Raw genomic sequence first — 11404 nt, 5'->3', positions numbered from 1 at the left:
CGTTGTGAGTGCCAAGCCTCACGGCTGTGGGCTGACCAGGTGCTTTAATGTCTCGTTTTGGGATCGATTGTGGTTTTTCGGTGTGAGCCTCCTAACCCTACACAGCCTGCCAGGGCGCAGCACGGAGGTCATTGGAGCTGCTGCTCAGAGGAGTTAATTCCACGTGAGACGGTGAAACCGCTGAAGCGCCCGAGCTGGATAGCGAGGGGAGTTCTCATGGTGGATGTCTTCCAGTTTAGGACATGATTTTTATTATTCCCTCTTTTCCCTTTGTGTACCGCTTTTTCATTTGGTTTTGCTTTTAAGGGCAGAAGAACAAATGGTAGCATATGTTTGTGTATTCGTAAGCTCTGCAAAGGTTCTCAACGTTTTCAGCATGTTAGGATTGGGAGAATTGCGTGCAGATGTACCCTGGCAGTTAAAGATCAGCCCTTAATACGGTTTAAATCACGGCACGGTGCTGGAGCTAAACAAAGCACTGGGTAATACAGTGTTAAAAACGCTCCTGCCACTGCCCTGACTTCACTGAGCAGCAGCCCACATGCGTCATCTCAGCCATTTCTTTTGAGTTTTGTGTCGTTCTGTATCTAATAAATCTCCTCTGATACCTTACCAAGATTGGGGTTACTTCTGAGCAGGGTGAAATGTGGTTTCTCTTGTATTCTGCAGTCTCTAAAGCAAGTTGTTTACCCAGAAATGGAGCAGAACCTTGTCCCTGTTGACTTGGGGAGGAGTTCCAGCAGATCTGGGCCCGTCGGCCTGAAGCACGAGGTGGTATCGGGCATCAGCAGAGTGGCTGTTACTTGTCTGGGGCACTTTCCTCCACTCATGGCAAGTTCTTGCTATTAAATAAGGCTGATAAAGACAGAAATATGGTACGATGCTCTGTTACAAAAGGTGGGAGTTGAAGAGGGGATCTAAATTCTTCTGCTGTTCCTAAAATGGGGCAACATCATTTAGGTGTGTGAAAAGCTGAGCTGTTAACCCCTGTGCCAACCAAGGTAACTAAGCAGGGATTTGGCTCTTGACTACTGACAGTGACATTTAATTCAGCTGGGAAGCGATCACTGCACAGCATCTCACTGGAGGCACAATTAATGAGAGGAGTGAGTTGCTCTCTGGATAGAACAAGGTGCTTTGCATCCCTATCAGTGAAACTCAGAGGAAATTTCCTTTTCTGAGTGATGTAGTTCCTGTAAGAGAGGATACGGGCTGGGAAGGAAGGGGGTGACCTGGGGTGCAGCCTCACGTGGTGAGGATGGCGGGCAGGGTTAGTGCCTGTGTGTGCCGCATGTGTTCTGAGTTAGAGCGCATTCTTCCCTCTCCTCGCATTCCTGAAATCCCACAGCAGAGATTTGTCCTGTATTTTGCTCTAAAATTTGGCTGTAAAGCAGTTACAAGGGGAGAGGAAAGATTCAACCTGGTGTTGGCCCCAGCAGCCGTTCCCACACGTTTCTCCCTCTTCCTTCGTCTCCGTTGGCCGCTGGCGTGGGTGGGGGGTGGCTGTGGGGTTGGTGGGTCCGTCTGTCCGGGAGCTGTTCTGCATGCTCAGGACAGGCCCGTCGAATGCGTGGTAGATTATTCGTGCTGTTTTTGGCATCTTCTCCCCATCTGGCAAACCAAGGGAGCATTGTGGAAGAAGCGTTTGCTGCGAGTTTGCCTTTCCTGTCCAGATAGCTGCTTGTCCGGGGTCCGAAGACGAGAGAATGTAAAGGTGTTTTGAATTTCCTCCCCTGTGTACAAAGGGAAGCTTTGTCTGAGGCTCTGAGGCATTTTTTCACGTTTGTTTGACAGCAGTGTTCTGCTCCAGCTTCTTCTGAGCCCATTCCAGCTTCCTTCTTCTGCCTCCATTACCCAGTTTCAAAGCAGCCAGCAATTCATGCTGGAAATGCGTGTCTGAGCGTGAAGTTTGATGACCAAATTACCAGCGCAGCGCTGGCGAGGTGTGATCACTGTAGCAGTGGGAAGGGTTTCCCTGCTGCAGACAGCACGGCCGGGCCCCACTCATCCTGGCTGTCCCCTTGTCCTAGGGCCGGCGGGTGACGGGCTGCAGAGCTCCATCGTGCTGCTTGGTCCCCCAGTTCTAGCTCTTCTCAGATATTTATATATATTTATTCTGCCCATAAAGCGTGCAACAAGGACTGCTGTTAGAAAAATGCGTGTACCCTGGCACTAAATCCTACTCCAGAAGCATCAGCTTCAGATGAACAGGGAGGACAGGGCCGGGCTCCTGCGGCTGCTGCTTCCCTCTCTTGCATTTGAGCATTGCATGGGATGCTTTAAGGATCTGAATGATTTCTTGCTGTGGATTCTGCAGGGAAAAATGCTTGTACCAGAGCCTGATACAGGTGCCAGTACAGCATGAGGATTTGCCTAGATCCGTGGGCCAAGAAATTAAAGTTTACTTTGATGCCTGCCTGTAAGAAAAGCTTTCAGTTGTCTTGGGCTTTGTTTACTGGGCTTGTTTTTATTCAGGAGAATCCTGGGAAGCGTCGAGGTCCCATTCATATTCATAAATCCTGTTTCTTTGTACTGTCTTCTTATCTTCATTGCATGTTTTGTATTAATTATAAAGCAATTACTGTTCTGCCTGAAACAGGTATTGGAACGGTTAATAAAAATGTGAGAACCTCTCAATATCAGCGGTTTCAATGATGGCATTTGCGTTCTAATCCTGTTTCAGCTTGCATGTGAAAATCTAATGCTGAGGGTCTGGGCAGTTACCTGGGTGGGATCTCTGATGAGGATCAGAAAGCTAACGAGCACCTTTGCATTTCCATCTCTGGGATGCTGCAGCCATCAGTCCAGCACAGATAGAAATTCTCTGTGTGCATCCAATGGGCTGTAATAAACACCAATGAAAGTGCCAGCCTGTGTAGAAACTGCACTGGTCAATAAATTGAGCAGAACAAATAGGACTCGTGCTTAGAGCTGCAGAGGGATTGCTCCTGGTGGGGCAGACATCGACGGCTGAGCCCGGCCATCGGCCACCTCCGTAGGACTGCAGCATCCCATCAGGAACGTTGGTTTTCTTGTTCACTTGTGGCACGTCCTGAAAAGCACGGGGCAAAAAGGCAAGTCTGAAAAAAACTGGAGAGGGGCAGAATCTGAATGAGGCGTGGAGCCCTGTCACTTTTGGAGGGCCCTGTGCAGCTTTGGATGGCTGCGCCCTGCGCCCGGGCTGGCTGTGAGCAGCCTCTGCACTGATTTTCAGCGCAGCTTTGAAGTCTCAAGTGCCAAATCTGTTTTGCAAGTTAATGAATTACAGTAATTTATTTTTGCTTGCAGAGTACCAGCAGTGCTTTCAATGGTGTTACAGCTAAAAAGCACTGATTGTTCCCTGTCCTCCTTCTCAGGCCATCTCCATCAGGAACGTTGGTTTTCTTGTTCACTTGTGGCACGTCCTGAAAAGCACGGGGCAAAAAGGCAAGTCTGAAAAAAACTGGAGAGGGGCAGAATCTGAATGAGGCGTGGAGCCCTGTCACTTTTGGAGGGCCCTGTGCAGCTTTGGATGGCTGCGTCCTGCGCCCGGGCTGGCTGTGAGCAGCCTCTGCACTGATTTTCAGCGCAGCTTTGAAGTCTCAAGTGCCAAATCTGTTTTGCAAGTTAATGAATTACAGTAATTTATTTTTGCTTGGAGAGTACCAGCAGTGCTTTCAATGGTGTTACAGCTAAAAGACACTGATTGTTCCCTGTCCTCCTTCTCAGGTCATCTCCACTTGGCCGACTAAATGTGTAAACTGGCTGAAGGGAGGCCAGTTGTCCAGTGCACTAAAAAATACCTGCTGCTCTCCAGCAGTTCCTGTCCTTCTTGAACTGAGGGGCCCAGAACTGGACACAATATTCCAGATGCGGTCTCACCAGGGCAGAGTAGAGGGGGAGGAAATGTGGCCGATTAAATGTGTAAACTGGCTGAGGGGGGTCTGGTTGTCCAGTGCACTAAAAAATACCTGTGTGGGACTGCAGTGTGGTCTGCTTTCCTGGAAATCAGGGTCGTCCCTTCCAATCCCTAACGTTCTGGGATTCTGTGATACGTGTATGGGACTGCAGTGTGGTCTGCTTTCCTGGAAATCAGGGTCTGTAGGTGCTCAGAATTACTGACCAACCTCTCTAAATGAGCATCAGTGACTTGACAAGATGGGCTGTTTGCTAGAGCTGCCTTTTACCTTCTAATCCTCTTCCCTGCCCAAAAAACTCAGTGCTGCATCCCCATCCTCACTCTGGGGGCTGGCAGGGACCTTGGTGGATGCTGAGCAGGGCCTGGCTGGCCATGACCGGGATTGAGTGGATCTGGAGATGGGGATGCCCTCGATCACGGTGACACAGAGAAGTGAGATCCCACTGAGGGAGATGGGTCTAGGGCCGAATCTCAGCTGAGAGCGGGGCTTTCTGTTCACACAGCGCCTTGATCCTGGAAGGTTGGATGCAGAGGTTGGAAAAGTAAGAAGGATTGTTCCAGCTCTTTGTATTACACCGAGGATGCCACAGGTTAGGAACCACCTGCTGTTTGTCTGTCCTGTCTTTAGCAAAACATCATTCTCCTGTTGCTTTCATCTTCTTAAAAGGAATCAATAGTTTTTGCTCACCTGGGAACACAGGAAAATGAATGTAACTTTTACTGTAGAGTGAGTACTCGTCTATCTTCACGTAGTGTGATTGAAAAGGTAGAGTTTGCTCAAGCATGGGAAGGCTCTGTCTGTGTCGGGGCCGGGAAGCCGCTCCGTGTCTCATTTCTTCAGCTGCAGCTGCTGGCTCCCTGCCTTTCGCTTTCCTCTCCCCTTCAAGGGGCGATTCTCACCATTTCCACCTTGCAGATTTTTTCCCTTGATACGGTGTCTTCATTCCAATGCTAAACTAAACTTGTGGATGCCTCTTTTGGGGAGGAAATAGGTGATGCGAATGCTTTTTATTTATTTTGTTAAAGATCTCCGGGGGACACAAATGTGTGGAGAGCGTTCTGTGTTTGCTGGAAAGTGGAGGGGAGAGGAAGGAAGGGGTTGTTTTTTTCCAGAGAAAAATTGCCCCAAATCTTCCTTTCAGTTCCAATTAATGGGGTTTGCATTTGGGCTCTGAATGCCGTGTTTGTCTTCAGATTGAGTGGTTTCTGGGGGCACTTCCAGGAATAGACGTGGGGAGGGGATAAAAGCCCTGTCCAGAAGGGGCACCCAGTCTGGCCCTGCCATGTTTCCCTGTGTCACCTGCAGCCTCCGCTGTCCCCTCTGCACCCAGAGCTCGGGGCTGGGGACTCTGCTGCCTCGGCGTGGGGTGCGCTGGGTGCTCCTTGAGGTGACGGCGTCGGTGGGAACCGGTGTCCCCACTGCAGCACTGGTGCATCCCCGCAGGGCAGGGCCCCTCTTGCAGGGGGTGGTAGTGGTGACCAGAACAGGCCTTGGCTCCTCTGCAAAGTGCTCTGAGATGCGTGGCCAGGCTTTTATTTCACCCCTTTTGTGGTGCTGGCCCTGCCGTGTGTTTTCTCCTGCTGGGAGCTGATGTTCCCTTGGATTTCCCTGCAGGAACTGGAAGCAGAGCAGAGGCTTCACCTGTGTTTGTTCAGCTTTTCCTCTGTTTTCCTCACAGGGGCCGTTCTCCTTCCTGGGGGGTGTGAGCCCAGTTGTGGCTGGAGCTGCAGCCGAGCCGTGTGTTAGTCCTTGTCCCGCAGTCTTTGTGTGTGTGGGGTGGGATGCGAGAGGGTCACACGTGGGATGTGGCAGCGTGGTCCCTGCTGGACCTTGGGAATGGAAGCTGTTGTGCTCCCGTCTGCCGTAGGCTGTGCTGCATCAAACAGCCCCTGTCACCAGGTGGTGAGGAAAGGGATTAAATCATAATTCTGGGAAAAAAAGGACTTTAAAGTGTACACCGTGATTTAGGTGACAGCTCGCTCACTGCTGGGAGGACTCGTGCTCGACGGCCGCTGCACCTTGTTAGTTCTTTGTATTTTCTGTGATGTAAAGCTTCATGCTCGTAATCTAATTAACGTTGAATTGGGTTTCCAGTACAGTAGCTTGTTTGGTTCAATAAGAACACATTTATACTAAAGGTTAATGAAAAGAATTTTGCTTTCATTAATTCATTAAAAGTGGTTCTACAATCAAGCCTTACTAATGGAAAGGAGATTAAATATTCATGTCTCTAAATTTCTCATGTCATTTCTGATTTTCCTTAATCTCTGCCTCCCTGGATTGGATTCCAAAAGTGTCTGAAAGCTCTAATAAAATACCGTTTTGGCTATTAATTGGAGATTTATCCTGTTTACGTAAAAAGACTCCCACAGCTGTGTACTTCATGTATCCTGAGTGCAGGTTTCTATTAGGATGGAGAAAAATAGTGATGAGGTCTTACCCATTAAAGCCATACTAGGATTTGATCTCAAGGAGCAGTATTATGTTCTTAAAGCGCTTGTAAAGAAATGCAAATAATGTTTTATCTTCTGGGCTGGCAGCTTTATTTGTGCTATTGAAATGGCTTTGAATGCACCGAAAGTGCGGCAAAGTTTGCATCAGAAAGGTGTCAGCTGGACATGAAGATAAAACCTGAATAACGGCATCAAAGGTGCTTGGAGGTTCAAGACTTTTTTTATGACATCGATATATGTGCTGCAAATGCACCTGAGGACTTTGGGTGAATACTGGAAGTGTTTCCTGTGCTCACCTACCCAGGCAGGTTCTGGATCCTCTTTGAGCCAGGGCTTTGCTGTTGCCTCGTGTCTGCACGGCTCTTGCTTTGTGTGGAGGGATCCCAGTTTAGGGAGATGCGGAAGCTCTGTCTGGGAACTCTCTGCAGCTGCGTGTTGACGCAGAAATGGAAATACATGGTGACTAGAGATTGAAGTTACTTTGGAGACAGTGCATGTTCACATGAACGGTTTCCTTGGAAAGGAAGGGACAAAGAAAAATGCTCTTGTAAACGTGTTCAAAATTATGGCTCATTCTAAGTAGTGCATATACATATATATATACACACAAACACACACACGCACGTGTGTATATATATATAACATATATATATATATAACAACTAGGGTTGTTTAGCCTGGAGAAGAGAAGGCTGAGGGGAGACCTCATCACCACCTACAACTGCCTCAAGGGAGCTTGTAGAGAGGTGGGTGCTGGGCTCTTCTCCCAGGTGATGGGGGATAGAACAAGGGGAAACGGCACCAAGCTGTGCCAAGGGAGGTTCAGGTCAGAGATAAGGAGGAAGTTCTGTACTGAGAGGGTCGTCAGAAGCTGGAACAGGCTGCCCAGGGAGGTGGTGGAGTCACCATCCCTGGATGTGTTTAAGGAGCGGGTAGACGAGGTACTTAAGGATATGGTTTAGGGGGTAGACAGGAGCGGTTGGACGTGATGATCTCAGAGGGCTTTTCCAACCGAGCCATTCTGTGATTCTGTGATTCTGTGATATGTGTATTATGTCTATGTGTGCATATACTGCACCCAACAAGTGGCACAGTGCTGGGCAGTGTCTGCATCAGGGGATGTGTGTGGGGAAAGACGGATCAGCTCCTGTCTGGGTCTTTGCATTGGGTTTCATTGCAGCTTGACCTTGCAGTATGTTTTGGTTGCTCCTGGTGATAGATTTAAATTGAACTCGTTGGCAAGAACTGATGAGAAAGGCAGCAAATTATTCGGATGCTGCGTGAGCCAAGTGCACAGAAATGGAGGTGTTGAGATGAACATTTGGTTATACACAGATAAGAATAAATAATTGGCCACGTCCAAGGGGAAAGCTTTGCCTTAATAGCAGTTACCATCCCTGGTCTCAAAAACAGTTCAGGGGCCTTGCAGAGGTTGAGGAGGTCGTCACGCCATGGGGTGGCAGTCCTGAACCAAACCGTGGTGCTGGATTTTTTCATGAACTAAACCGTGGTGTTGGATTTTCTGGATGATATCCCGTCTGACCAGAGAGGCCAGAACGTGATCGCGTAGCCCAGCATCCACCAGCACGGGGTAGATTTGTTATTTGTGATTTCCACCAGTGAAGTAATGGGCTTTTCCTCTTCTTGTCGTGGTGTTTCAGGCATACTTCCGACAGGGTGTGGCCCTGCAGTACCTTGGACGCCATGCAGACGCGCTGGCAGCGTTCGCCTCGGGCCTGGCTCAGGATCCCAAGAGTCTGCAGCTCCTGGTTGGCATGGTGGAGGCCGCCATGAAGTCTCCCATGCGAGGTAAGCGCCGGGAGGTTTCCTCACGGGCGGTGATCTGCTTCTGAGGTATGTGGAGGTGGTGGTTTCAGTCTGTGGGTGACTCGCAAGGGCACCTGGGTAGGGACAACCCCAATCACAAATCCAGGCTGGACGGGGAATGGCTCAGAGCAGTCCCAAGGAGGACTTGGGGTCGATGAAAAACTCAACATGAGCTGGCAATGTGCACTTGCAGCCCAGAAACCAACCCCATCCTGGGCTGCATCACAAGAAGTGTGGCCAGCAGGGCCAGGGAGGGGATTCTGCCCCTCTGCTCTGCTCTGGTCAGACCCCACCTGCAGTGCTGCTTCCAGTTCTGGGGGCCCCCAATATAAGAAGTACAGGGAGCTGTTGGAGCCGGTCCAGAGGAGGCCATGAAGATGCTCAGGGGCTGGAGCACCTCCCCTGTGATGAACAACTGAGAGAGCTGGGGCTGTTCAGCCTGGAGAAGAGAGGTCTCCAGGGAGACCTTATAGCGGCCTTCCAGTTCCTGAAGGGTCCTACAGGAAAGCTGGGGAGGGACTTTTTACAAGGGCAGGTAGTGATAGAATGAGGGGAATGGTTTTAAACTGGAAGAGGGGAGATTTAGACTGGACATTAGGAGGAAATTCTTCACTGTGAGGTGGTGAGCACTGGCCCAGGTTGCCCAGAGAAGCTGTGGGTGCCCCCTCCCTGGCAGTGCCCAAGGCCAGGCTGGACAGGGCTTGGAGCAGCCTGGGCTGGTGGAGGTGTCCCTGCCCATGGAGGGGTTGGACTGGGGGAGCTTCAAGGTCCCTTCCAACCCAAACCATTCTGTGATCTGAAGGGGCAGAGCCCAGAGGCCCGAAGGGAAGGATTTCAGGGTTTGACTTCTGCTGGGAAGGAGTGCAGTGTGGGAGGAGGAATGAAAAATGTTGTTCTGATTCAGTGGGACAGGGAGATGCTGATACCCAGCTGGAGAGGCCCTGGAGATGGGTCAGGCTGGTGCTGAGCAGTGGTTCCAGTGAAGTCCTTGCTCGTGTGTCCAGTATCCATGCAGACAGGGGTGTGCCCTGCGGTGCCCTGGCTTTATCATTACTTGGAGCAACTTCCCACAGTGCCCTGGAGCTTGGCCACTGGGAGCTGCGGGCTGGTGTTTGCCCAGAAGAGCTCGTTGCCAGCTTTCCATGGTGCTAATGTCTCTCAGAACACAGCGTCCCAGAAGGCAAAAGACTGCTCTGCTAAGTCACTTGTGTTCAAGAAGAGCGTTGAAATCACACGGACCTTGAAGCTGTGTCAGCTGTGCAGCGTTTTGCCTGTGTTTCATAATATCCCTGTTTCCAGAATTTTCCTCTGTAGAGGAAGGACGTGGTCTCCTCTTTGCTCTGCTGCTCTGTTTCTCTCTCCAGCTTTGTGTTGCAGTGTTCTCATGGTATTTTTCAGGAGGTAACGTGGCAATCCTCATCCTCAGCAGATGCTGCTGAGGGCCCCAGGGCTCAGAGGCCAAGAAGCACTGAAATGAAAAAGTATCCCCATTGGTGTTTCTTTCTTTACAGTTTTCCTCCATCCTCTAAAATGAATTAATCAGGAAGTTTCTGTCCTATATAGCAGCTACCTTCCCTTGTGTCTTCCTTTTTCTTCCTCTCTCCTTGTCTGTGCCCTTCTCTCTCCCTCTGTTTGCCTGGATTACCTGGCCAGGATGATAAGCTCACTCCATAAGGCAGACCTGAGTGTGTACCTGCTCTGGCAGTGGTAAGCATGATGAGTGGTGGCATGTTACAGCAACTATTTCTGTCCTCTTACGTCTGTGTTTAATCCCAGGATCTAATTGGATGTCGGTAACTGGGGTCGCATCTTCAGGGAGGTGTTAAAATCCTCTCTTGTCAGTGTTTATACACCCGGTGCTTGTAGAGAGGAAGCAATGATGAAAACAGGGAGCAAGTCTCTTCCTGAGGTTGCTGTGGTAGTGTTGATTCAGGTGAGAACATCTGATCAAGACATGCAGATTCTGGAGCCCTGTTGTATTGATGTCCTTATTGAAAGATGCAGCCGAGGTGTATCTGCACAGGCACAGATGTTGCAGTTCTTTGTGTGCTGAAGGAGCAGAAGCTGCAGTGTTCTTACACGCTGCTGGTGACCCATTTCCAGCTTCCTACAAAATGCTGCAGGTGTTTTCTGTCTTCCTTCTGCCATCAGGCCGGTCTGCAGAGCTCAGTATGAGACTGCTCTGCAGGTATTAGATGATGTATTTGAGCCCCGAGTTCCCATAATAAATCTTGGTTTGGTTTGGGCAGTCTGGCCCTTAACTCACGTGTCATTTGGTCACCGAAAAATGAAGATGAGTTGTGAAGGTGATCTCTGGATGCAGATAACTCGGTGTGTTGAGTAACTCTGCCTTCGTTTCTGTGTTGCAGAGTCCCTGGAGCCCACCTATCAGCAACTGCAGAAGATGAAGCTGGACAAGAGCCCGTTCGTTGTGGTGTCCGTGATTGGCCAGGAGCTCCTGACTGCGGGCCACCACGGGGCCTCGGTGGTGGTGCTGGAGGCTGCCCTGAAGATCGGCACTTGCAGCCTGAAGCTGCGGGGATCGGTGTTTTCTGCGCTGAGCAGCGCGTACTGGTCCTTGGGGAACACGGAGAAAAGCACTGGATACATGCAGCAGGACTTGGACGTAGCCAAGACTTTAGGTAAGAGTGCTCCTTCCACTCGTTTGAGTCCTGGATTGGTACAAGTGGAACACATTAATGCTGTGTTAATGGTCAGCATTGCTCTGTAATGCTCAGGTTTCTGCGGGATTTCACAAGCTCCCTTCCACCAGAAGGGAATTTGGTGTGCGACTGTAGTGAGGTAATCGTTGTACCTCCAACTGTACAAAAAATTGACTTAGAAGGTAAAAAGTCAAATGTGAAATTTTGGGAAATGTGCACACTAGAGGCTTGCGCAGCCCTTTCACTTCTGTGTGTAAGGGGCAGGCGATCGATGAACGCACCGAGGTTTTACAGGGTCCTCTAATTGTCAAGCAAGGGATAAACGTGGAAGAATTGGGAAATCACCAAGTGTTGGGGCAAGGAAGAAATTAAAACAATTCTAAAAATAAGGCTGATGGCTACTGTAGAAGTTTCTGAAGGCCAGCGAAGAGGAGAGCTTTGGCTGTGTATTAAACACGAGGATGAGTTTGTTCTGATGCCGTTCTCACGCTGGTGTCGCTGCCTTTCCAACACCTCCGATAGCTGACCCTTGTTTTGTTTGCACGCCACGCAGGTGACCAGA

The 11404-nt window shown here is 49.9% G+C and overlaps 1 protein-coding gene across 1 annotated transcript in view; it reads left to right on the top strand.

Annotated features, from left to right (window-relative positions):
- Positions 1–8013: 8013 nt before the first annotated feature.
- The window catches only part of TTC28 (tetratricopeptide repeat domain 28), a gene marked incomplete at its 5' end in the record, with an annotated part of 56726 nt that continues 53335 nt past the window's right edge, over positions 8014–11404 (top strand). The window contains 2 exons of the mRNA XM_010181796.1: positions 8014–8161; positions 10549–10843. Of these exons, the coding sequence (XP_010180098.1) occupies positions 8014–8161; positions 10549–10843 (443 nt within the window). The remainder of the gene's footprint in view (positions 8162–10548; positions 10844–11404) is intronic.

The sequence above is a fragment of the Mesitornis unicolor genome, unplaced genomic scaffold (genome assembly GCF_000695765.1).
Source record: "Mesitornis unicolor isolate BGI_N332 unplaced genomic scaffold, ASM69576v1 scaffold4973, whole genome shotgun sequence".
Lineage (NCBI taxonomy): Eukaryota > Metazoa > Chordata > Aves > Mesitornithiformes > Mesitornithidae > Mesitornis > Mesitornis unicolor.
The sequence above is the reverse complement of the archived record's forward strand: the minus strand, read 5'-3'. Positions and strand labels throughout refer to the sequence as shown.